At 44.0% G+C, this 27,519-nt stretch overlaps 1 protein-coding gene and 1 long non-coding RNA gene across 2 annotated transcripts; one reads left to right on the top strand and one right to left on the bottom strand.

Annotated features, from left to right (window-relative positions):
- Positions 1–1,221: 1,221 nt before the first annotated feature.
- On the bottom strand, positions 1,222–9,004 carry LOC310745861. Its single transcript, XR_014540399.1, has 3 exons — positions 8,805–9,004; positions 5,547–8,709; positions 1,222–1,348 (listed from the first exon to the last, which is right to left on the bottom strand). It is a non-coding gene; the product is annotated as an uncharacterized lncRNA (long non-coding RNA).
- TSPAN13 (tetraspanin 13) lies at positions 6,033–25,912 on the top strand. The gene is made up of 6 exons (XM_083578921.1): positions 6,033–6,166; positions 17,155–17,322; positions 20,036–20,116; positions 22,755–22,868; positions 23,222–23,332; positions 24,509–25,912. The coding sequence occupies exons 1-6, from the start codon at positions 6,104–6,106 to the stop codon at positions 24,581–24,583; spliced, it is 612 nt and encodes a 203-aa protein (XP_083435047.1). The 5' UTR covers positions 6,033–6,103; the 3' UTR covers positions 24,584–25,912.
- Positions 25,913–27,519: the final 1,607 nt, after the last annotated feature.

Genomic DNA, 27,519 nt, shown 5'->3' with positions numbered 1-27,519 from the left:
CCGACCATTAGGTCCTGTTGTGACCGACTCTGGGGTTATGGCGCTCATCTCGCTTTATTGGCCGAGGGAGCCGGCGTACAGCTTCGGGGTCATGTGGCCAGCATGACTAAGCTGCTTCTGGTGAACCAGAGCAGCACACGGAAATGCCGTTTACCTTCCCGCCAGAGCGGTACCTATTTATCTACTTGCACTTTGAGGTACTTTCAAACTGCTAGGCTGGCAGGAGCAGGGACCGAGCAACGGGAGCTCTCCCCATTGCAGGGATTCAAACTGCCGACCTTCTGATTGGCAAGTCCTAGGCTCTGTGGTTTAACCCACAGCGCCACCCGCGTCCTTAGTATGTCCCTATTTACACACACACTTTCATTTATGCATTTTACATATCTTAGTATATCAATTATACAGTTGTCATTGTTTATCTTACACTCTTTGGCTCCCCCACACATCCCTCTGTGGGGGTCTTATTAAGTCCTTGTTGAGCTGCATCACCTCAATTACCACCCCTCTTCTGCTTATTTTTAACTGCTGCTCATATATCTAACCCCACTTGGAAGCTTATCTGATTGTTATGTTTCTTTAAATATTCGCCAAAGTATTCCCACTCTTCTTTTATATCCAACTCATCTCCATTTCTTATCTTTGCAGTCAGCATTGCTAGCTCAGCGCATTCTATTAGCTTATTCTGCCAGTCTCCTTTTGTGGGACTATTTTTGTCCTTCCACCTTTGGGCATAAATTATTCTGGCCGCTGTTACTGCGTAGAGGAAAAGAATAAGCACTTTCATGGGTATTTCACCCTCTACTATACGTCCCTATTTTCATCGGAGAAACGTTGGAGCATATGGAGTTATGTGAACCCCAAACCAAGAAGTAACTATACAACCTTTAAAAGACATCTGAAGGCAGCCCTGTATTGGGAAGTTTTTTAAATGTTTTATTATGTTTTTATATATGTTAGATGTTGTCCAGAGTGCCTGGGGCAACCCAGTCAGATGGGTGGGGTGTAATTATTAATATTATTATTATTATTATTATTATTATTATTATTATTATTATTATTTAGAATGTCCCTATTTTTATTGGGAAAATGTTGGAGGGTATGCAAAAATGTCCTGTTTGACTGACAACTGGATCTCATGGGCTGTCCAGGCAGAACCCATGGGTTATTGAGTCCTGAACCCCAATATCCTAACAGCATCAATTGTCTGCTCAATTCACTCATGGGTAGCCAGGGAAGCCATGGGGTCACCAGGGGAAAGTTGCTGCCCTTTCCCATGGAAGCGATGATTCCCGCTGCTTAGATATATTGTCCACTTGCCAGCGATGCCATTGAAAGACAACAAAGGGGCCTGAAAGAAACAAGGACTGTGCGTGAGACGGAGCAGGGATAAAGGAGGCTCAAAACAAAGCAAGCAAGCAAGAATACAGACACTGCAAGTCTGCTTGCAGCAGCAATATTACGCGAGTGCAAAAGAACTGTGCTATGCATAAAATATCAGCCTTGGGAAGAAGACACATGCGCTGCATCTGACACATAGCACCACCTGTCTTAGAATATTTGCACCATAGACTTTGCATCACTTTTGCAGGTGTGCAAAAATATTATGTGCAGCTACAAGTATATTCAGTGGGTTTGGGTGAACCAGGTTTATCTTGTCCATTTGTCTGTTGATTGCTGTCCATCAACACGTGCAGTTGCGTGCCAAAAGCTGAATCTTGCACACATACACACATGTGGCTTTTGATAACAATAACTAATTTTGCACTGCAATCCTACCTATTTCTGCTCAGAATTAAGCTCCGCTGAGTTCAATGGGAGTTACATCCAGGTAAATAAGTGTGTACGGCTGGGTTTCACGAAGGAAGGGGATAGCATTTCCCCAGCAACTTGTTTGAGTCTTGGGGGGAAATGTGACTTCTCCTTATCAGATTAAACAAACTGGGTAAAATATATTTGGACTCACAGTACAAAGTTCACCTCCAGCTGTGATTACTTTACTTCCTAAACTTTGCAGTCTGTAGAGTGAAACTGTCCTCACACACACACAAAGTTATTTGTGCCTGTGAAAATGTGAAGTTGCAAATATTATTTTTGGTTGCTTGCTCCTAATTCTCCCCAATTCCTGCTTGCTTCCCCAGCCCCACTCCAGGTGAGAAAAAGACTGCCAGTCAGTTGGGGGAGGGGATCCCCTCTTAATAATGCATGATGGAAAGGGACCAGGACAGTGGAAGGCGATGCTGAAAAATTCAGAGCTATGACAAAGGGAACATGACTCTGGTTATTTGATCTCTGCTTTTCTGCTGGCTCCACCAAATCATCTGCTTGTGTAAAGTATCGGAGTTGCAGGAAAGACTATGAAGTTGTGTCAATATGTCTAGACAGCAGATCTTTTTTTGTAAACCACCTTAAAACTCAAACTTGCACGTCCTTCCGGATTTGCACTGCAGTCCCATTTCAGAAAATGCACGGATCCCAGTGAACAGCTTCATGCTTACAGGATGGTAGTTCCTTGCATGCATTCCTACATTGTTTTATTGCACTCAGAAAAATGGACCAATTAAAAAAAGAGAGAGCATCTCACATGCATAAACCAGTGCAGATTGTCACATCAAACAGGCACGCCAGGAGCCCAATGTGGATCAGGTGCACAACTACTACCTACTCTGGCTCACAACAAGAGGAATAATAGAATAATAGAACTGTAGAGTTGAAATGGACGCTGTGGGTCATCTAGTCCAACCCTCTGCAATGCAGGGATCTCAACTAGGTCATATATGATCTAACCTCTGCTTAGAAACCTCCAAGGAAGGAGAGTCCACCAGCTCTTGTCCCAACAGCTGTCACTGTCAGAAAGGTTTTTCCCAATGTTTAGTCAGAATCTCCTCTCTGGTAACTTGGTTTGAGTCCTACCCTCCAGAGCAGGAGAAAACAAGCTTGCTTCATCTTCCAACGTGACAGCCTTTTAGATATTTGAAGATGACTTTGTGACGGACAGCAGAGTCTGGTGATGCAGTTCCTTTGAAACTCCACCAGTGTGCTAGAGCCTCTCACGGACTGGCTACAGAGTCAGTTTGGGGGGGGAAGAATAAAAGGAGCAGTTTCTGAGGGAGAAGATTAGACAGGGGTTTGGTTTTGAGAAGGGGCAAAGGTTCAGGTTAAGAAATATGGTTTGATTGGAGTTGGGAATTAGGGAATGAGATAAGGATAACTGGTTCTGAGTGAAGTTCAACTTACACACTGAGGAGACTATCCATAGTGAGAGGACAGAGCGTTGCAGCTTGGATAGGGAGACCTGGTTGAGGGTCTGGGAAAGGTATAGAGACAAGAGTGTCCTGGGAAGGCTGTGAGTGAACCAGGAAAGGTAGATCTTGTGCAGGCTACCTGGGTGCCAGTATAGCCAGGAGGGAAGAGTTTTTCTAGGTACTGAAGACTCCTAGCCCATGGGGTGAGGTGATCCCCTGAGTCTGAGAATACCTCAGGTATAGGATTGTTAAAAGAGTGGGTAACAGAGGAGAAGTGAACCAAAGTATTAAGGTATAAAGGAAGCGGGATGGTGTCAAAAGTATTTAATTGTAATATCTAAGTGACAGAAATGGAGTCAAGCATTTTACCAACTTTTCTAGAAACCTGGATATTTACCACCTGAAGTGTTAACACCTGATTTTTTTTGTAACTGAAGTTTACAAAGAGTTGTTCCTATAGCATTGTGTTTAAGACTGAGTCATCTCATAGTTACTTAAAGTAAATAAGTTAACGTCTGCCTGAAAGAATGCATTTCTTGACTCACTTCATTTAATAAACTTCTTTTTGTTTAATAAAGCTTTTCTTTAGAGTCTAAATCATTAAGTTTTCCCTCACACAATTCCCCCACTAGATAATCTGTGGTAAATTGTAGAAATGTGTTTAATTGGTATACTGTAAGGTGGGTGCACTATATTTAATTGAGGGCAGTTAGTGGATCTGCCACATTATTAATTGGTGGTAATAAGTGGTGGGTCCACTGCAGCTACCATATCTCCCTTCAGTCTCCTCTTTTCCAAACTAAACACACCCAGCTCCTTCAACTGTTCCTCATCAGGCTTGGTTTCCAGACCCTCGATCATCTTGGTTGCCCTCCTCTGCACACACTCCAGCTTGTCAACATCCTTCTTAAATTGTGGTACTCAGAACTGGAAACAGTATTCCAGATGTGGTCTGACCAAGGCAGAATAGAGTGGTACTATGACTTCCCTTGATCTGGACACTATACTTTTGTTGATGTAGCCTAGAATAGCATTAGCTTTTTCTTTCTTTCTTTCTTTTTTTGCTGCTGCTGCATCACACTGTTGACTCATGTGAAGCTTGTGGTCCACCAAGACCCCTAGATCCTTTTCACATGTTCTATATTAGTAAGCCAGGTATCCCTGACTTTTGTCCTTTCACCCACATACATGTTTCATCCATAATGCTTCTCATACCAGTTCGAATATGTTCTAACCTTTGCAGATGGGCAGCCTACTTGCATCTTTCTACCTAGTGCATTTTCCCTCCTTTTGACTTTGCTGCATGAAATGTGAAATTTGTGCATGACGTAGCATCTGTGTCAGCTTGCTCTTTAAACTGTGGACTTGCCACTCCAAATATTGACACAGGCCTTTATCTTTTCACCCTAGCTAGCTGGGCGATTCACTGAAATAAAACGCCTCGAGTGTGCAGATACTCATAACCGTTCATGTTATATTGACCAACTGCATAATGGAGTACAGAGTTCATAAAGGTTGTCAAATACATGGCAGAAGTGGAACTCTGGGAGTTGGTTAATATAGAGACTGAAAGCCCGGTAGTGCTCACTTTGGCCATATGCATAATATACATTTATAGCGCTATGACATCAAACAGTTATTGCTTCCCTCAAAGAATTCTGGGAGCTGTACTGTGTTAAGGGTGCTGTTGTAGCTAAGATAACCCGAGACAGGTTGTTACAAAGATTTAAATCCTAAACACCATTACTAGAGTGTAGACAGCATTGAGCACAGTGGGACTTACTTCTGAGTAAACACACATATTTCCCCTACACTTAAAAGCTGCCTGATTGTAATCAAACTTCTAAGTCTAAGAGGTTTACCACCCCCACCCCCAAAAACCCATAGCATTGCACCATAACCAAAATTTTATTCTGATGATGTCGATGCTGCCTTCAGTCTCAGGGTGGCAAGGAACCTGGCATATATATATATATATATATATATATATATATATATATATAAAAGAACAGTTTCAAAATACAACGATTCAGCCTCCAACATACTTTAAACAATGGTCCAGATAACTATTGGGATGCACCTATTCCTTCCGAAAGACCACAGAGACCCATACGATTTCCTGAAGGCTGATTGATTGATTAGACTGCACACAACCAAAGGTGATTGATTAGAACAGATGGTAGGCAACTGATTGGAGTAGCCAACCTGGTGCCCTCCAATGTTATTGGATTCCACTTCCCATCCCCACCGACTATTGGACCTGGAGCCCACCACCACCTGGAGGGCACCACGTTGGCCTTCCACCGTGGTCGATCACTGGAAACCCACGAACCCGCAGAAAATGGCGCAAAGCTCTTTTTGACGCCGGTGCTCTTAGCCGCTCCCTCCTTTCCTGGAGCAACCAGAAATGGGCGTGCGCCTGTTTGGCTTTCGGGGCGCCTCTGGCTCTCCCATTTCCTCGCGCGCAGCCACGATCGAGGCGCCCCTCCCTTCCCGGATCTCGGCCCCCGCCGGGTCAGCGGGCCGGGCGCCTATTTGCATATTTTTACCTTTGTCTCCTCCGGCCAGCCAATGGGCGCGCCTGGCTGCTGCTCCTGGCCCGGCCCCCTCGAGCTTCCCATAGCTGGTGCAGCCACCGCTTCTTCCAGCTCGCTGGGAAACAGGGGCTTCTCCGCCGCCCTCGCCGCGTCTGATCCTTTCTGCCAGGAGCGTGCGATCCTCCGGCAGCTGAGGACCGCTCCTCAGCCAGCCAAAGAGCGGGTGGGGTAGAGTAGATCCACACCCCACACCCCAAGCTATTGAAAGCTACTCGATCGGCAGGCGATCGCCGCAGTAGCGGCGGCCACAAGCGCAGAGGCGCGATGGTTTGCGGCGGCTTCTCCTGCTCCAAGAACTGCCTGTGCGCCCTCAACCTGCTCTATACGGTGAGTGGAGGCGCACGTCGGGGGGAGCCGGGCGGGGCGCGCCTCTCTGGCCCACGCGGGGAGCCTGGCGCGCCTCTTTTCCCTCGCCGCCCGGAGGCAATCGGCCCCACCTCTCCCTTTCTCCGGTGGGTCGGGAAAGGGCCACCTTTGAGGCCTGGGCGGTCGCCAAGCGGAGCCTCCCGAGTTGGCCTGGGAAACCGGGTAGACAACGGCCCCTGAAAAGCCGCCCGGCCCCTTAGGCGCGCCGGCTGCACCTGTTGGGGTGAGGCGGAGGAAGGGGGCAGCTTGCAATCCGCTCCGGGAAGCGCCTTGACGCCGGTGTAAAGGGCTGCGTGGCCACAAGCTGGGTTTTTTTTTGGGGGGGGGGTGTTCCCTTTTCCGGAAGCGAACTCCTCGCTTGGTTTTTTTGTGTGGCGCTGAAATTTCCCCCGTCGAGGTTGCCCACCTTGCCCCTATGCCTTTAACACGACTGCAGAGCAGGCAGTAATAATTCAGCGTGGTCTCTCCCCCTCCCAACAGTGGGGGAAGCTTCACTTGTTGAGCTTCTGCCTGCTAGGCATCTGTTTCCAGGGACAAGCAGACACCTGCCAGGAGAAAATGGCAAAAGGGGTGCTGTGGGTCATATTGAGCTGGAAAATCTTCCATGACGTAGCCTTATATTAAAAAAAAAGAACTGGGCCAGGCAGCAGGTAAACTCGACATCTACCTTTCCCTCTTAGCTCTTATCCTTTACATGCCATATTTACTACACCTGCCAGGTGAGGAAGTCAATTCTGCCCCGGGAACCTTATAAACTCCCTAGTTTCCAAGGTACTGCAGGATGTTAGCTGCAATCCTTTTTGGACTTACCTGGGAGTAAATTTCACTGAACTGGATGGAACTGAGTAGACATGTTTAGGATTGTGCTGCCTGCCTTGCTTTTTTCCCTTTGTTTTGTTGTTGCAAAATAGTAACATGTAAATATTATGGAAAATGGTCTCTTATGTTTTTGATGTTGATATATATTTTTTGAATGCCACAGGCTTTATTAATCTCTTGAACCTATTTTTCGTATTCAATCCCTTTCACTTTAAAACACATAAAGAGAAGTAATTTCCTGCTAAGTTTAAGTCTTGTGCTTTTGTTTAGGAAGCTTGCCTATAAGCCATGTGATCACAGCTTTTATTCTTTGTTTCCCTGATGTGGCAGCAGTGAACTCTTTAATCTGTTGAAGATGCCCTGTATCTCTGTGTTTTGACTGGGACTGTAGGTTGGACAAAACTTTTGTTTGTTTTTTTAAAAACAAAACTGCTGGTATGTATCCCTAAGCACAGTTATTTGAAAGTGAGCTCCACTGAAATCAGTGGAAGCTACATCTGGCTAACTGAGCCAGAAGTAGGAACCTACGGCACTTAAGTGGGCCAGAATTACTTCAGTTTACAAAATGCTTTACAGTCTTTGCTGTTACTTCATATAGTTCCGGGGTCTCCAAGACAGTGCCCATGGGCACAACCGCCACCTCAGACACTGTTTCTTCTGTGAAATGGATATTTTGAGCTGCCAGTGGAAGTTCCTTAAGCTTCCAACTATGTCTCCAACCCCCAAAACATTGAGGACTTCTATAGTACAATGGTAATTTAGGATTGAACAGAATTAATCAGTCATAATTATTTTCTAGGAAAAAATGGTGCTGGTACTTACCACAAAGTTGTTACAGCAAGTTCCATACTTTTAACATTTGAAGAAAAAGGTGCTGGTACTACTTACCTCTGAGTATGCCCCCCCCCACTCCCACCCAAAAGCACTGGAAATAGGGCACAGACCATATCAAAATAGAACAGGATAAAATACTGTACAACGTGATAGCCACCTGGAAGTGAAACATGTTTAAACAGTTAACCTACAGAAATTGCTGTTGCAAAATGTGACACTGGATCATATGTAGCTTAAATGACTTTAAAATGGCGTTGGTCAAATTCTCTCCATAGGCGGTCAGTGGCCACAAGTCAGGATCAATATATATATCCCACTTCCAGGTTCAGAGATTAGATTGATTCTGCATACTGGTTGCTAGGGAGTGGGCAGTTGCCCTCACGACCTGCTTGTGGACTTGGAGAAGACCATCGGTTGACTACTGTGGAAGACATTCTCCTGGAGTAGATAGACTTCATATGAGCTACCTCAGAGTAATCTCACATTCCACAGACGCTTCCACAAACAGAATGGGTGGATCCCTGTGCCCACTTCTTACAGCAGTTGCTTCCCCCCCCCCCCAAAAAATAATAATCAGGGCCATCTTTAGCATATGCGCCACCGGGGCACAAAGATCCACCCAGCACCCCCAAATTTAGTTTTGCCACCCCAAAATTAACTTTTATTGAGCTTTTTGGAAGGAGCCAAAGTTGTTGACCTTTTTTAGGGGGGGGGGACTCAAAGTTGTTAAGCTTTTTTGGGGGGGGATCGCTCACCTGTAACAACAACAAAATGCTTTTGTTACCTGACTCGTCAGGAATATTGGACTCTACGGAGTAACAGAGCAGGGGGAGGGGACTTTGGTTCCATTGCTTTTCACTGCCGCCAATTGAGAGGGACCGGTATACAGTAGGTATACATTTGGCGCCCCCCAGAATTCGGCGCCTGGGTGCCCTGCACCCTTTACACCCCTGAGTAAAGACGGCCCTGTAAATAATGATGGCTATTATAACGATATTAGTCCTGCAATGCAGTAACTTCACTTTCTGAATTGCATCCTAAAAAACCAAGCTCAAGCAATGTTACCGTAGAGAATAATACTGCTTCAAGTCTTCCCATGTGTACACTTACCAGCATCAGTCATGGTCAAGAGAGAGGTACCCCTAGACATGGAGTAATGCCAATGTTTGTAGCTTTAAAAAGAAAAAAAGAAAAACTTTAAAGGAAAAGAGCTAAAAGGAAAATCCAAAAGGAACCAAACTAAAAAGGGAAAGCTGAAAGGAATCAGAAAAGTTAAGGCAGTGCATAATCCTGAGAGTCTGAGAGGAAGTATACTGACAACTGAGTTGGAGGGGGAATAGAATGAAGTGGCGGGAAAGAAAGGAGGCAAAAAACATATGTAGAAAGAATATTTGCATAGGTCTTTCCTTGGTCCACACTGAAAAATGTCCCCAGGGACAGAACAGAGAGTTCTCCATAGACATTGACAGACATATCCAAGATTTTAATGTAACTGTGGACTTTTTTCCCCTCAGGGTAGGGGGAAGCCAAAATGGAAGACGGAGGAGACAGTCAACTAAAAATATGCCAGTGAGACTTTAAAGCAGTCTTTCTCAACCTTGAGTCCCCAGATGTCCCCTAGCTAGCAAGACCCAGTGGTCAGGAATGATGGCCAACAACATCTGGGGACCCAAGGTTGAGAAAGGCTACCTTAGAGTGTTAAATGGTATGAGATGCTGACTGACTGACTGACTGACTGACTGGAGGAGTAGAGGAAAGCCTGGGGCGGATACAATGGAGCAGGATCTTACCTGTGCTATTAGAAAAAGAAAAAGCTGACCATGCTGTGTCAGCCAGGGGTGTATCCCTTCCAAGGACGTTCTTCGTAATATGTCAAAAGCCACACCATACACTACATCCTGACCAAAAAAGGAGAAAACATCACGGATACATGTGTGTGATTTGGACACTGTGGGCAAGGATGTAACCATGGCAAAGGTGCATCTCTTGCCCCATAATGTGTGGAACATCTCTGGGTCTGGCCATTCGTCATCTGCTAGGCATTTAATTACGGGACGTGTAAGTTACACCTGTCAGCTCAGTTTGATTACCTGCCTTTATGTACTTGGAGCAGGGAACTGGAGTAGGCGGGGGAACAAGATCAAGGAGACTGGTAAACAAGGTGTTTGAATAATGCTGGACTCTGGAGAGCTATTTAGGGATTTCCAAGGGATTACTGCAGCCATTTGAAGTTAAAATTTGATACTGGTTAAAAATCCGGACGCTTGAGTAGTTTTTGAAATTAATTAACTAGAAGAATTGCGGCATTCTTTATAGCACTCAGGGTGGGCTGCAATAATGTAAATAATAATATCAGGTTGTACTGGAGCAGCTCTGTTGGTTAGAGCGTGGTGCTGGTAACGCCAAGGTTGCAGGTTCGAGCCCTGTGTGGGACAGCTGCATATTCTTGCATTGCAGAGAGTTGGACTAGATGATCCTCAGGGTCCGTTCCAACTCTAGGATTCTGTGATGAAATGCTGGGAGGAAAATAAAACAACACTACAGTTAAACAACGGAAGAGCAATAACTTTGTCATCTGCTGTACCTGTCTGCCTAGAAACAGGATGGGGTGGGTGGGTGGTATCCATCCCTTGAAAAGATCTTAACAGGGCATGTTAAATGTCTGCAGGAATACACTCCTAAGGGAGTCCCGCTATCTTGGCAGGGGCACAGAGTAAGCCCTCTGCTGTGTCCAGTTGTGCAGGGGTGGGGAATCTTTGACCGAAGGACCCCTCCAGGACTTTGAAACTGGCCATTGGGACTCTCTAGGCCTTGCCTCCTCCCAGACCACGCTCCTCATAAACCCTCAAGTGTTTTTGCCTGGCTGGAATGTGTCCTTGAACTGCGAAGCGTATCTAGAAGTTCCTGACTTTTGCATGGGCGGAATGTAGCTTTCCGTCCAAGGGTGAGTCACATCCTTTGCTCTGCCCCTGTTTACTTTTCACCCAGCCTACTTTTGCTTCTGGCCCTGCCTGCCACACTGGCAGGTTCCCCACCTGCCGCTCCAACTCCCCCAGAAGGTTTTCATGGGGGATTGTGGCCCTCTGACCTAAAAATGTCACTCTCCTCCCTGCAGTTGTTCTTCAAAAACAAAAAAACCTAGTCTGCTCAACAGCTCTTATGGAGTAAACAGGCTTATATGGCAGAATGATCATATATAAGTAGTGTTTTACCTTCACAGCACCAGGTTAGGCTCATATAGACAGACTGTATGTAAGGAGCCATCGTTCAATGGGTAGAGGACCATGCTTTGCGTGCTGAAAATGGCTGGAGTGGGATGGGGGAATCAGGTAATAAGTGATGGGAAGGAATCACTAGCACACACATCCCCAAACTTGGCCTTCCAGATGTTTTGGGACTACAGTTCCCATCATCCCTGACTACTGGTCCTGTTAGAAGAAGAGGAGGAGTTTGGATTTGATATCCTGCTTTATCACTACCTGAAGGAGTTTCAAAGCGGCTAACATTCTCCTTTCCCTTCCTCCCCCACAACAAACACTCTGTGAGGTGAGTGGGGCTGAGAGACTTCAGAGAAGTGTGACTAGCCCAAGGTCACCCAGCAGCTGCATGTGGAGGAGCGGAGACGTGAACCCAGTTCCCCAGATTACGAGTCTACCGCTCTTAACCACTACACCACACTGGCTAGGGATGATGGTAGTTGTAGTCCCAAAACATCTGGAGGGCCGAGTTTGGGGGTGCCTTCACTAGCAGATGTTCTCCAGGGTCTCGGAGTCTGTAATACTAGGCTACATGGATAAAGAGCCTGACCTGAAATAGGGACCTCTCTAATTTCTGTGGTAATCTTGTGAGCTTTGTATCTGAATTGGCTGAGTATGAGTTGTATCCTTTTCAAGGCACCCTTGAATGCACCTCATGGAGAACTTCCTGCTTCATTGGTGCCCTTTGGAACATGGATGCTCTGGACAGCTGCTTTGGGTGCTTGTACCTAATTTCTAGTTCTGGTTACTTAACACCCGACTTGGGTTGGCTTTACTGCTGAGAGTCAAGCCCTTTAAAAAAGAAAGAACCGTTTATTATGACTTTACATATCAAAGAAAAACAAACAAAGAAACAAAACTCAGAGCTTATATACACCTACTTGGTTACAGCAAATGTAAGAGAAAAACATGTAGCTGACAGAAAATGTTTCACAAATGTACAGGCCACAACACATACAAAAATAGACACTAACTGAAACAATTGGGGAACCCTCATAGAAGTACTCAACCAGCCAAACGTAAAAAGAAGAAAATTAACTTAGTCCTCCTATAATATCTCTGTGTAAAGCCCCACATGAGTTGATGAAGGAAGTCCTAATCATGCCCTTTCCCCAAAACATAATAAATTAAACTAACCATTGTACACGAACACACACAAACATTTTCCCCTCTCCTTGGATTTCCCCCCTCAGCTGGCAAGTAAGTTTTTCCATAAGGGATTCCCATGTAGGGGATTCCCTGGTCTTGAATGGGGTAACTGTGCCCCTGAAGGACCAGGTGCACAGCCTGGGAGTCATTTTGGACTCACAGCTGTCCATGGAGGCGCAGGTTAACTCTTTGTCCAGGGCAGCTGTCTACCAGCTCCACCTGGTACGCAGGCTAAGACCCTACCTGCCTGCAGACTGTCTCGCCAGAGTGGTGCATGCTCTAGTTATCTCCCGCTTGGACTACTGCAACGCGCTCTACGTGGGGCAACCTTTGAAGGTGACCCGGAAACAGCAATTAATCCAGAATGTGGCAGCTAGACTGGTGACTGGCAGTGGCCGCCGGGACCACATAACACCGGTTCTGAGAGATCTGCATTGGCTCCCAGTACATTTCCGAGCACGATTCAAAGTGTTGGTGCTGATCTTTAAAGCCCTAAACGGCCTCGGTCCTGAATACCTGAAGGAGCGTCTCCACCCTCATCGTTCAGCCCGGACACTGAGATCCAGCGCCGAGGGCCTTCTGGCGGTTCCCTCATTGCGAGAAGTGAGACTACAGGGAACCAGACAGAGGGCCTTCTCGGTAGTGGCACCCGCCCTGTGGAACGCCCTCCCATCAGATGTCAAAGTGATAAACAATTACCTGACATTCAGAAGACATCTTAAGGCAGCCCTGTTCAAGGAAGTTTTTAATATGTAACGCTGTACTGTTTTTAACACTTGATTGGGAGCCGCCCAGAGTGGCTGGGGAAACTCAGCCAGATGGGCGGGGTATAAATAATAAATTATTATTATTATTATTATAAGGGTCAGGGTCAAGCCTTTCTGATGTAGTTGCTGCACCCGCAGCCTCAGTTTGATTGGAACATGGCATAGACCTGCTAGTTTCCTTGAGGAAGCTTCTGTTGTGCTGTAACATAATAGCCATTCATGCACACGGACAGGTGGAACATTTGGCATCAATAATGGATTGAGCTAAACCAGGCATGTCCAAAGTCTGTTTCGTGGCCCTAATCCTGCCCCCACGGCCCTTCACTTCATCAAATCTGGCCCTCTTTGAAAAAGTTTGGACACCACTGAGCTAAACCATTTCTTCCTTTAGGCAAAGTGGGTAGGGGCACATTCGTGACTGGCTTGCACAACTGGATAAGTGGTTTAGGCACATTTTTAGAGCGGGGACGGAGAATGGTTTTCAGCCAGAAGGCCACATTTCCTTCTTGGCAACCTTTCAAGGACCACATGTCAGTGAATGCCAGAGGCAAAAATGTGCCGAGAAACCAATGTAAATGTTACCTTTATACGGTAGACTAGTTTCTACGCACATTCTCACATCCCTCTCTGTCCAGGAAAGCAAGAAATCATTAGTGTTTTGGTACACATTCCAGTCACACAGGGTGTGAAACAGAGCAGGGGGGATTTGTGGCCTGAGGAGACTTCTGAGGGTCCCATTTAACCTCCAGCTCTGCAGTTCCCTGCCACTGCTTCAGAGGGTTGCAGATTTCAGATTTTTCTAGCTTATGTTGCAAGAAAGATGTTTCTAATAAGTGTTTGTTGCTTATTTAGGCTGTGGTCCTATGCTTGGGAGTGTGTTGTTGAACACAGTACCCATTTACTTGAGAGTAAGCCACCACTGAATTCAGTGGAGTTTTCTGCAGCATTAGTATGGATTGACCTATAAGAATCACCAAATCTCCAATTTTGTTATCAAGCGGTGAGCATGTTACTCAAGAGACTGTATGGTTCTTCTTGGCTTTTATTTTGGAAACTTGGGGACCGTTTTACCAATTTTGCTTTAAAAGAATTAATTCTTGCGCAGAAATCACTGGGAGCTTTCAAAGGCGATGTGACAGGCGAATGTAAAAAATGTAACTGCTGTTCACGTGTGTATATTTAGGCTCCTAATGGAGTATACAGCAAGAAGCCCTCATTCCTTTCTTTGGTAACACCATGATAAATGTAGGCCCCTCCCTTCATAAAAGATTTTTGACTTCATGGGGTGTTTGATATGCCAAACAATAAGTAGTTAGCAATACTTGTGCAGTCAACCAACATCTCAACCTGCTTGGCATATCTCGTAGAAGATGTGTGAGCTACACCAAAGGCCCTTGTAATAACTCCTGTAACTTAGAAGGTGCGTGGATGACTCAAGCCTGCTTCACAAGATGGCCCTGATGACCAATGGAAAATTACAATGGGAACTATTGGATTCTGGCTTCTTTCGAAAGTTGGTGGTTCCTGTTTTTGTGAATTGCATTAGCAGACTTCCTTGTTTAGAGTACTGGAGGAAATCATCACTGGTTTGGGAAGAACCTTCTTTGAAAATCGAAACCTTGCAACTTATGTTGCAGTCCAGTCTGTTCATTTGCTAGGTGAACCTTCAAATTTCAGATACTTCTGCAAGATAAATTCTTGGCCTTCTCAGTTCACTGCTATCTAACGTTGCCTTCACTTCTCCCACATTATAGCAGAGACTTAGGTGGCTCAAACTTTACAGGTGGTACATGACACCAGTCAAGCTTGCAAAAATTTATAATTTACCTGACAATAAATGTTGGAAATGTAATGAGACTGAAGGTACATTCTTTCACCTTTGGTGGACATGCCCAAGGATTAAGACATTCTGGGAGATGATTTATAATGAAATGAAAAAGGTACTTAAATATACTTTCCTGAAGAAACCAGAGGCCTTTCTCCTGGGCATGGTCAGCCAATTGGTGCCAAAGAAGGACAGAACTTTTTTTATGTATGCAACAACAGCAGCAAGAATACTTATTGCGAAGTATTGGAAGACACAAGATTTACCCACCCGGGAAGAATGGCAGATGAAGTTGATGGACTATATGGAACTGGCGGAAATGACTGGCAGAATCCGAGACCAGGGAGAAGAGTCGGTGGAAGAAGACTGGAAAAAATTTAAAGATTATTTACAAAAATACTGTAAAATTAATGAATGCTAGAAAAATGTTGGAATAAAGTTATATGGCTTTAGCAGAAAGGTTATAAGGAATTAAGTATAAATAGATTTTTTATGTATTAAAGGGAAAAAAATAAGGTTAAAATAAGTTAAGATAAAATACAGGACAGAAAACTGAGGAAGATGGAAAGGATTTGCTGAAACAATTAATTGAAGTGGAATACAAAAAGGGAGGTGTGAGGAAGTCATGGAAATAAGTGAATGAAAGATAAGATACTGAAATTATGGATGTGTTTTAAATTGTGTTTGTTGTATTTTGTTAATTTAATGTTTTTAGTGTCAGTGTTATGTAGTGTTTTTGTGTTTGTATTGTATTGTATTGTTTTGTTGAATTATTTTTTTTTCTTTTATACTCCTTAAACTGTTAATAAATATTATTTAAAAAAAACAAACAAACGTACTGTGGTTTACGGAAACACAGGAAAGGCAGGAGCTTCCTGCATATAAAACATGACCTTGCAAGCTGACCTAACTGAACCTAATCTTCCACTTCAAAATGTCATCCAGAACAGGAAAAACAGCTGTATCCCCAAGGTTTTCAAACTTGCTTTGATCAAATTCAGACAAGAAGGGCTTGGTGACAGTAAAAAGCTGTCTTCCTATTAACAATATTGGATGCACTCTTCCCAGCAAATGACGTCTCTTAGGTCAAGTCTTCATCTCGCTGCCTCCTGTGTCAGCAATATAGAGAATGCTGAAGATAACACGTTGGCAGCTCAGCCTGCAGTTACGCTTCTGTGGTGTGAGATTTCTCAAGCTGTTTGAACAGCCGAGGTTCACAATTAATTTCCTGTGCGACTTAATTGTTGTGAATTTAAAGCACTTCTTTTCACTTGCTCATGGGTGTCGAAACAATGCACCTAACAAATCAACAACATATTATTCATCCTTCTGGGTCATTACACAACGGCCTGATCTGACCTCCTAGTAGAATATTTCCAAGAATGTTATAGGAATGATACCTGCCCATGAGAAAAAACTCCCTACCCCTCTCCCTCGGCTATTTGTAGACACTGGTGACTTGAAAGAACTCATCCCAGTTGGCAAAAAGTCTGTTTTGGTTGGAGTAACAATCTTTTCCTGGTTGTTTTGGGACAAGTAGATGGCAGTTCATAATGGAAGCTCCATGGAAGCAAAACTTGTATAAAAGGAAAATGGGCATGAAGGCTATTTTCCTTCCATCCACCGCTCCTCCATGTGCCCCCCCCATTCTTCCTCTCTTTTTTAAAACACACACACCAAAACTTTCACTTAAAGTTTTCAACATGAGCTATGCAACCCAATCCTTGGCTTGATAATTTTATTCTATTTATTTATTTCATAAAATTTATATACCAATTGATTGTTAAACAACAACATCAGAGCAGGACAAAACGATGACATTATCAGTAAATTTTAAAAAAAACAGTTAAAAGCTGCTATTTAAAACACTTTAAAAACAAGCAAACTCCACATTAAGCTAAAATCCACATTAAAGCACCTGTTATCATTCTATGTATCTGGATAGGCTTTGCAGGCACCACAAAGAAGTGCTGTGAAGGCGCCTGCCTGCTGTCAAAAGGCAGGGAGTTCCAGAGGTCAATTTTGTACAGATGTGGAGTGAGTATTACATGCCACTGTTCTGCAGTGTGGAGCAGTCGAGTGGGTATATATGGGGTGATGTGATCTTGCAGGGAAACTGGTCCCAAAATATTAAGGTCCCAAATTATATTAAAGGTAAGACCTTGAACTTAGTAGTAAGTTTCAGCGAGCTCCATGGGACTAATTGCAATGTGCATGGATTTCAGCTTTATATCTTTCTCTTTTTTGCTTTTTAGGAAATCCCAGTAATCCTTTTTTTCTCTCTCACTTTCCTTCCAGTTGGTGAGCCTGCTGCTGATTGGAATCGCAGCATGGGGCATTGGTTTTGGCCTCATCTCCAGCTTTCGGGTGGTTGGAGTAGTCATTGCTGTGGGGATATTTCTCTTCCTGATTGCTCTGGTGGGGTTGATCGGCGCCATCAAACACCACCAGGTGTTGCTCTTCTTCGTATCCTTCGACCTGGGCAGTTTTTCTAACACACAACCCATTTTCCACGGAGCTATTTGTAACCCTATTTCATGAATGTTAGAATGATGTTGGATAGAAATTGAGTGGTTTCCAGCTGTAATGCTTTAAGAATATGGAAGAAGGGTTAATTAGGTTTTTTTTTTAAAAAATAACTAAAATGGTGTTGGATTGGAAATAAGTGGTATTGGCAACAAAGTTAATAAGAATATGCCAAAATGGATTGATAATGTATGAAAATACTGAGTTATAAAATGTTAAGTTATAGAGATAAGATAAATGAAAGAGGGTAAGGATTTGCTGATTTGATTATTTAAATGGGAATACAAGAAGGGGAGGTGTGAGGAAGTCAAAGAAACAAGCAAACGCGTTTTATGTTATGAAAAACAATTGTTCTTAATTTTTCTTGTTGTTTCTGTATGTTTTATTTATCTTCTTATTTTTTATTTTTTCTCTTTTGTTATTATGTATTTTTGTATGTTTGTTTTTGTGAATCTTAATAAATATTTATTTAAAAAAAATATATTTGTAACCCTATTTCCCCCCTTCATCTGCCTCGACAACTCCTTGCATTGCAGCTCAGTCTAAATGCGCAGTCACCTAAAGCACAAGGAACATTGATCACATGGTTGGCCCTTGACCCAGTTATGACATTTTTATTTTTTCCCCAAAAAAAGCTGTTTCGTAAAGCAAACAGTTCTCCATCTACAAATGGGTCACAAGACGGTGGTGGTACAACTGGTTTCCTTGAAATAGTTACAGATCACCGATAAGGAATGCCAGCTTGTTTTCTGGGCTTTCTGAAGCAATTATATACCTTATGCTTCCTGCAGCAATCCTGTTTTCTTTTAGAAGGCAGCGCTGCTTATGTCATGCACAATATTGTAGGGTGCATACTTAGAAGCCCAGTGAGAGAAGAATTCTTGTACATGGGAGACCTGCTTGCCCTTTCCCAGCTGCCTAAAAGCCCTGCTTGAATTACTTACCTAGCTGCTTCCCAGCTGGAATAGATTTATCATGTACATATACTGGCTATGGCATGATCTGTCCACTGTTAGACTTTTCAACCATGCATTTCCTCCCTACAGAAAGTGGATTTAGACTTGCAAGTGTCCAGTGTATGCCTAAAATTAACATTTAAAGCCGCCTCTGAGATAGTTTCAGAGTTAGTGACAAGGGACAGGGACTTTTTGGTTGTGACCTTCTACTTAGGGAATAATTTTTCCAGTGAAACCCACCTGGTGCCAACATTCCTATCTTTTCAGCACCAAATTAAGACACTCCTCTGCTTAGATGTGATGGGCTGTTCATTATTAACTACCAGCTTCTAATGGACTTTGGTTATTAATTATGTATTGTGCTGATATTGATTGTGCCAACCTTTATGGGGCAAAGTGAGTTTGTAGTTTGTGTCTGCATAATATGAATTAATTGTTTTTGTTTTTATTGCCTTGCTCTAAATTTTGGATGTTTTATACTTTTGTAAGTTGCGATGTCTGGGGTTTTTTTTAAATCACATGAGAAATATGATGATAAATGTTAATATTAATTATATATTTTTTAATTAATAACTCGCATCAGCCCCAGCCAGTATGACCAATGGTCAGGGATGATGAGCATGGTTATCCAGCAACATCTGGCAAGCTACAAATTCTCCACCCCAATGTAGGAAAAATGATTATTTATTTTTTAATTGTAAAAATATTTATATTCCACTATTGCATTAATAAAAAGGAAAGTGGTTTACAACAATAATACATAAAACCATGCAAATGAAATAAGAAATTAAAAAATCAGCTAGCTGTTATGGAAAGATATGTTCTTAATTGCCTGCATAGGCCTGGTGGAATAGAAGAGTTTTCAGCAAATGTTTAAAAGTTGAAACAGAAGGCACCTGATGAATCTCTGTTAGCACAGTATTCCCCAATATCAGGTCTAGGACATGAAGGACTCTATTTCTTTGTCATCGTGAAATGAGCGTCCACCAATTTGGGTAACAGCCAGTGATCCTCCTTCAGATGATTCTGTAGTTGGGAAGAAAAGTGGTTACTCACTAAAATACTTCAGGTTACAATCCCAGATTCACTTACTTGGAAGTAAGTCCCATTGAACTTGCACTCAGTGGGGCTTACTTCTGAGTAGACATGCATAGAATAGCTCATCTGACTGCTGCCAGCATTTTGAGAGAATGGTGTCAGTAGAGAGTTTCCCCCATACACCATCCCACCCTTTCTTTGATAAGAAACAAAAGACCTTTTTCTGCTTAAAAATGATTGATGGGTAATAAACCCCACCCTCCATTGCATTTGTGTCATGTGGGGGCTTAGCAAAGGCACTTCCAGTAATGAGGCTTAGGAATGCCACTTGTCAGTAGAGGTAATATGAAGAAATGATTGAACCAAGATTGATTAAAGAGCAACTTGATCCAAGGCAGGCAGACTGGCAGGCTGGTCAATCAACCAAAACAGAGAATAGTCTAGAGTAGTTTGTTTCTGATTCTCACCCTTAATGGCACCAGAAAAAATCCTCTTGTCTGTGCTCATTACCTTACTTTGCCTCTTGATTGGACTCCATCTCTTCCAAGCCAAGAGAGCCTAGTTTCTTGGCTAAAGAACCCCATTTTGTGCATACAGTTAACTTTGCGTTTTCATGAATGATACACATGATTTTGTTGACCTTAACTACGTAACTTCAGTATATGATTATTCTCTTGCTAGTGTTTATTATACAGTTTTCGGTCTCCTGTGCTTGTTTAACATTGAACAAGGAACAGCAGGTAAGAGATGGCTTGTGACTTCTTTGCCTAAAACCGCTCATAGCCGTGGCTAAATCTGTGTGCTGCTTTTCCGTAGAGAAGCACCGAGAGTGTCTTGCAACAGGGCAAGAGCAGGAATATGTGTCATTGCTAGAAATAATCTTGTAACTATTCAATTCAAAACATACAGAACAATCAAAATATTTTCCTCTAGTAGCATTTAAAATTTGTTACAGAGTAGGCAAGTGCAGTCATTGAAACTCATTGTCCACCGATAAGATCAAGCTTCAATTATATAAGCCCGAGATACTGGGGAGTGGGTGGCGCTGTGGTCTAAACCACTGAGCCTCTTGGGCTTGCCGATTAGAAGGTCGGCGGTTTGAATCCCTGCGACAGGTTGAGCTCAGTGCAAGTAGATAAATAGGTACTGCTGTGGCAGGAAGATAAACAGCTTTTCCATGTGCTCTGGCTTCTGTCACGGTGTTCCGTTGTGCCAGAAGTGGCTTAGTCATGCTGGCCACATGACCTGGAAAGCTGTCTGTGGACAAATGCCGGCTTCCTCGGCCTGAAAGTGAGATGAGTGCCGCAACCCCTAGTCACCTTTGACTGAACTTAACCATCCAGGGGTCCTTTACCAATGCCCTTTATACTATACAGTGGTACCTCGGGTTACATACGCTTCAGGTTACATACGCTTCAAGTTACAGACTCCGCTAACCCAGAAATATTACCTTTGGTTAAGAACTTTGCTTCAGGATGAGAACAGAAATCATGCAGCGGTGGTGCAGCAGCAGCAGGAGGAGGCCCCATTAGCTAAAGTGGTGCTTCAGGTTAAGAACAGTTTCAGGTTAAGAACAGACCTCTGGAACGAATTAAGTACTTAACCCAAGGTACCACCGTACTATAGTTTAGTATAGTATAAATAGGTAAAGGACCCCAACAGTTAAGTCCAGTCATGAACGACTCTGGGGTTGTGGCGTTCATCTTGCTTTACTGGCCGAGGGAGCCGGTGTTTGTCCGCAGACAGTTTTTCTGGGTCATGTGGCTAGCATGACTATGCTGCTTCTGGCAAAACCAGAGCAGCACACAGAAACGCCGTTTACTTTGCTGCCACAGTGGTATTCATCTACTTGCACTTTGACATGCTTTCGAATTGCGAGGTTGGCAGGAGCTGAGATCGAGCAACGGGAGCTCACTCCGTCGCGGGGATTTGAACCGCCAACCTACTGATCAGCAAGCCCAGGGCTCAGTGGTTTAGACCACAGCACCACCCATGCCCCTTTAGTATAGTATAGTACAGTATTATAGTCAGATTAACCAACAGTATAACCAGTTACCAGCCCCATGCAAGGGCCAAGACAGGAGCTAGTAGTTGGGTTTCTTACAGCTGTTATGGGATGATGGTTGGTCAGCTAACTACTTTGCTCTCTTGCTCTGTATGTCTTTCCTTCCTCCTGTGCTTGTGTTGTGGATATCAAGAGGCCAGCCTTAAAGCTTGCCCATTAACCCTCCTCCATTTTCCCGAGAGGGGCCATCTGCATCTGTCACTGAAGAAAAGAATGGTCCCCTTTCTCAGCAGACAGATACACAGCATTATAGAGCTCCACAGCCACTGTCTCTCACACACATATGAACCGTCACAGCTGACACTTATTCCTCCACCCATTACCACTGACAGCTGAATGCTCTGCATGCCACTTGGAAGCTACAGAGGGTCCAGGAATTTTCAAAAGCTGCCACACACTTAGGTATGGCCCAAGCCTCACACCCATCATACCAGCCATCAAGTTAACCAATCTGACTCTTCTGTGTCAATCTGACCCTCCTTCCAGAGGAAGGATCTGATTTTTGTCTTCCCTGTACGTCTCAATTTTGGGTTCCTCCACTTGCAAATTAACTGCCCCAAACAGAGATTGGGATGTGTACAACTTGGGAGAACTAAATATCTTCTGTGAAGGCATGAAACTCTGTTAACCTAATATATTTAAGGGTTTTTGCATAGAGAGCTGGAAGTGGCTTCTGCACATAGCGCTGATTATTCTTCTGGTTTTTGCCGCAATGACTCAGGAAAGTGATTTTGCATTGTCATAGAAAGCTCATTGAAAAGACCAGCATGAGTGTGCTGTAGGCCAGGAAAGTAGTAATGCAAAGAATTGCCAGATAATCGTCCGAAAAGAAAATAGCCCATTTGCTAGCACATGGCAGAAGTCTAAAGGTTGTTCAACAAAGGAATCCCAGTGCAACAGTTGCACTAGTGGAAGCTTGTTGCACAACAGCTCTTTTGTGCAATCTGTTGTGTGACAACCTTTGGTAGTGTGCTTGCAATTTGCTTTGCACAACAGTGTTCCACCAGTGCAACTTGTACACCATGAAGGGACTTTAACTTAGCACTACGTTGCATACAACGTAGGTCCTAGATGGTCAAAGGCATATAAAGATATGAGTGAAGGAAGATAAATAGCTGTGTCCTTCATAAAGCTACAGGGAAACATGAATTTCTTCTGTGTGGTTAGTTCACATAAAATGTCCGATCTGGAACAATGGTGATAGTACCAACACATCTCACTATACAACCATGCTGGGGAATAAGAACTGTCATGTCAAATGGTTGACAAAGAAAGGGTACCCACCTGCTAAATAACTTCTTTATGTATTCTAGAGCAAGCTTCTAGAAGTTGGGTGGAACAACACAAACAACGCCAAGCAGGATATCGAGAGGAATCTAAACTGTTGCGGATTCAATAATGTCAGTGAAGCGGACACATGCTTGGCCGTGAGTAAACAACTCTGTTCCACTTTCCACTCCAAAGCCTGTTTTTAGAAGTACTGGGCAGCTAACTCTTATCAAGTATCCACAGTTGCCTGTCTTTGAAAGAAATAATTTGTTTACCTTGCATGTGAGGTACCTGCATTTTATTGGAGTTTAATCACACCTAGAGGGTTTTTATAACTTTCATAACCTTTGGACACTAGTTGTGAATTTTGGCCATTAAATTAACAGCACCACACGGCATTTTTTTTGAGGGGAAGGACATAAATTAGAAGTATTCTTTGTATACGGAAAACGATCTTGATGTGTAGGGATATATGACATCTTAAGTGTATTTAATCTTTGCTTCATTACAGAGCTGTGTTAAGCTACAGTCATGTCACCCATGTGCACCAATAATCAAAGAATATTCTGGGATGGTGTTAAGATTTGTAGGAGGCATTGGACTCTTCTTTAGTTTCACGGAGGTAAGAAAAACACGGCTTTTGCTTTGTAAAAAGCAACAAGGTTTTTGGGGAGAAGCCTTCAGTGCTAAATGTCTGACGTAAAATAATTGCAAGCTCTCCTCTTGAATCATAGGGCGCACCTAGTTTTTAGGGGGGGGGGAATCAAGAAAAAAATCTTATTTCCCCCCCCCCCAGCCCCAAAGAGCAGCGTACAGGCTAAAGCAGCCATAGCCCCGTGCAGCTTCTCCCTGCCGGAGGGGTTGCGCGCTGCTATGTCACAAGCCAAGGCAGCCAGCAGGATGGATCCCGCTGGCTGTTTCGGCTTCCTCTTTAGCCCCACGCAACCTCTCCCTGCTGGGAAAGGCTGCGCGGGGCTAAAGAAACCATAGCGCCGTTCAGCCTCTCCCTGCCGGAGGAGCTGCGCAGGGCTATTCCTGAAGCCTGAAGAGTGAGAGGGGTTGGTGTGCACCGACGCCTCTCGCTCTCCAGGCTTCAGCGAAAGCAACGCGAAGCCTTTGGAGCTTTTGGGAGGCTTAGCATTGGTATCGCTGAAGCCAAGGAGCCTGCATTCGCTCCATAGGACGCACACACATTTCCCCTCAATTTTTGGAGGGGGAAAAGTGTGTCCTATAGAGCAAAAAGTACGGTAGTTGATCATTCAACTGATCATTGGTTTCTCAAGTAAGTTACCACTTGGGAAATAATAAGGGTATGCATTTTTTTAAAAATCTGAACTGTTTCTGAGGCATTGTTCATTCACTGCTTCCATCTGCAATTTGACTCCTGAACCATTCTGTGGAAACAAAATACAAACCACCACAACAAAACAAAGTAGGTCCATCAAGCTTGACATCTACCATTATCTGCTCTATGTGAATACTTATACCGTAGATGTGCATAGAGCTCTTTCATGCAAGAGGAGTGTGGCCCAGTCAAATGGAGCTCCCTTCACACACCAGCCAAGTATGCAGACAGGCCAACCTCAGGGATTTGCCTCCCTTGCTCACTGTTTCAACACAACCAGATGGCAGTCTGGCCCCCACCTGGCCTCCCGGGACAGCTATGTTTACTATGTTTTGGCTACTTAGGTAAAATGTGGTGGTGGTAGGATATGGAACTTGAGAACTTTATGATCCCCAACAAATGTTTTATTTCCTCTCTTCTCTTCTTTTCTCTCCCTCCCCTCCCTTTCTTCAGATCTTGGGTGTGTGGCTCACCTACAGATACAGGAACCAGAAGGATCCTCGGGCAAATCCTAGTGCATTTCTTTGACCTGGAAACTTTCTCGGGGGACTGAATATTTCTTTTCCTGTGTTTTTAACCATGAATTCTCTACCAATTGGCTGCTTTCCACATCAGCCTCGGCCTTGTGCACTTGAGATAAGATGGCCTGCCTACAGCTGCTTCTCATCTTGGTTTTTCTTGTATTGCCCTTGGATTAGCTGGCTTGGAATGTCACCTGTGCCCCTAATCAGAATCTGGATACTTTAGGAATGTGGGGGGAGTTTTGTAGGAGCTCTTCTAATGTTACACTGTCCAACCCTGCATTCTGGTCTTTGACAATTGCTTGCTATTGCCTTCGGTGGGCAAAGAGGAGAAAAGAGATTTCTGATCTGATTTGTCTGCCAGAAATTCTTTCTGAAAGATCAGTTTTGAATGCCCAAAGCTGTGTTATGAAACCTGATGTAAATTATGATGCTGTTGTTTCCAACTTTGGTATTATGGGGTGTTTAAAAAACCCCACAACCACCACCCAATAACATAGACGTCATGGGATGTAGAAAATCATCTCCCACCCTGTGTTCTGCTTCTCCCCTTGTTTCCATAGGCAATGTGAAAACCTGTGTACATTAGTTAGTGTTGTCCGTCTATTTCAGAATTGCCATGGAAACGTAGTGATTCCATTCCAGAGCCCTGTTTTGTCATTTCACTGCATTAATGGATTGTATGTGAGCGTCTTAATTCACTGCAACTCTGTATACATACACATGAACACACTGGATTGCAATGGCTCCTTGCCATTCAGAATGGTTAAAATTCATATTAGATTCTGCATTGGCTTTAGAGTGTGGCACAAGGGTAGCCAATGTAGTGCACTTCAGATGTACTGGATTACATCTCTCACCCGTGACCAATGGCCCTGCCAACTGGGCTGGTAGAAAGTGGAATCTGACAACATCCGAAGGGCACCAGCTTGTTTACCCTTGATATAGAGTTTATCTTCAACATGCAACAAGTGATGATGAACAGGGATATGAAACTTCATTGTATTACCCAATAACTTGCATTTGAATGACCTGTGTGTAGTTTAAAGTGGCTAAAAGAGAGAAGAATGTTTAGTTAGCTTGTCACACTAAGAAAAACTAGTCTTGATGCCTAGAGTTCTCATATAAATTTAATCGGTGTAGTAAGTTAATTGTGATACTGCTGTTGGTCTTGAACTAATTATGCTCAGTCATTGCTATTTAAAATACTTTTTCCGCACTCGGTATTTAAAATATTTGATCGTAAATGTGAACTAGAACATTACAGTTATGTATCTTTGTAGCACATGGATAAAAAAATAAAACTTTTTTTGGAAGTATGTTAAAAAAAACAAAACAGGTAGAGTCAAGTGTCATGCACTGTAGTTGAGAGCTCCCAATGAAGGGCTGGACTGGAAAGCACTGTGCTTCCTCGTCAAAGCTGTCGTTCTAAAATGACATGCGTGGATCGCTTAAAAACACACACAAAAAAAAACACCTTGAAGTTAGGCATTGTGCTTTTTTTTAATAGTAAAAGATCTGAGTGAATTATTTCAGGGGTAGGGAGCCTTACAAAATCCCAGAACGAAAACGAGATGCAAGGAAATAACAAAATGCAAAGCAGGAGCAGCTGGGTAAACTCATTGCAAGGAACAGACTGTGGAAAGCCTCAATGGAAGCATGTACTTAAAACTCTGGCACAAGCTAGCATAAGATGCCATGATGGCCGCCAACGTGAACAGCTTTAAAAGGAGCTTAGGCAAATCGTCTGAGGGAGGGGGCATGCAGCTTGGGGGCTACTTCTGGACCCATTGCTGATGCTTGAGGCTCAGATGGCCTTGGTGGTGTGGAGTGCCTTCCATCAGCTTCAGCTGGTGGAACATCTGGACAGGGATAGCCTAACATCAGTTGTCTAGGTACTGGTAACCTCTAGGTTAGATTACTGCAGTACATTATACGTGGGGCTGCCTCTGAAGATGGTCCAGAAACTTCAGCGGGTGCAGAATTCAGTGGCCAGGTTGCTCACTTGGGGCAGGAAAGGTTGAGCATATTACGCCAATCCTGGCCCTACCACAGTGGCTGCCCATTAGTTTCCAGCCCCAATTCAAAGTGCTGGTTTAGACCTTTAAAGCCTTACATGGGCTCAGGACTACAATGCTCCAAGGACCAGCTCTGGATCCTGCCATCACCATCTGACACCCTTCTTCCTGTGCCCCCTACACAAGGAGGGTGGCAACATGTAAGCAGGAGACTCTTTCAGGTGGTTCGTAATTTAACGGAACCACCTGTGCCATCGGGGCCTGACAAGGCCCCCAAGATCTCCTGCAATGATTTTGCAAAGTTGCTCAGATTTGGAAAGAGGTGGACTCCACCGTGGGAGCAGGGCTGGGGCGGGAGAGTTCTAAAGTCCTGTCTAGTCAAGTTGCATGGGATCAATTCCAATCGGTTACCTCCGAGGATGTGGACAGGCTGCTTGGACAAGTGAAACCAACCACCTGTCTCCTTAATCCTTGCTCATCCTGGCTGATAAAAGCGAGCCGGGAAGGGCTGGGTGATGGGCTCTGCAGGGTGGTGAATGCTTCACTCTGTGAGGGAGTCTTCCCAGCCCCGCTGAAAGAGGCGGTCATTAAACTGCTTCTTAAAAAAACATCTTTGGACCAAGCCTCGGCCCAGTATACCTGAAGGAGTGTCTCCACCCCCATCGTTCAGCAGCCAAGGGCCTTCTGGCGGTTCCCTCACTGCGAGAAATGAGGTTACAGGGAACCAGGCAGAGGGCCTTCTTGGTAGTGGTGCCCACCCTGTGGAAGGCCCTCCCATCAGATGTCAGGGAAATAAACAACTATCTGACTTTTAGAAGACATCTGAAAGCAGCCTTGTTTAGGGAAGTTTTTAATGTTTGAAGTTTTATTCTGTTTTTAATGTTCTGTTGAAAGCTGCCCAGAGTGGCTGGGGAAACCCAGCCAG

The sequence above is a fragment of the Podarcis filfolensis genome, assembly GCF_964270895.1.
Source record: "Podarcis filfolensis genome assembly, chromosome: 12".
NCBI lineage: Eukaryota > Metazoa > Chordata > Lepidosauria > Squamata > Lacertidae > Podarcis > Podarcis filfolensis.
Note: the sequence above shows the minus strand (reverse complement) of the source record. Positions and strands in the feature narration are given on the sequence as shown.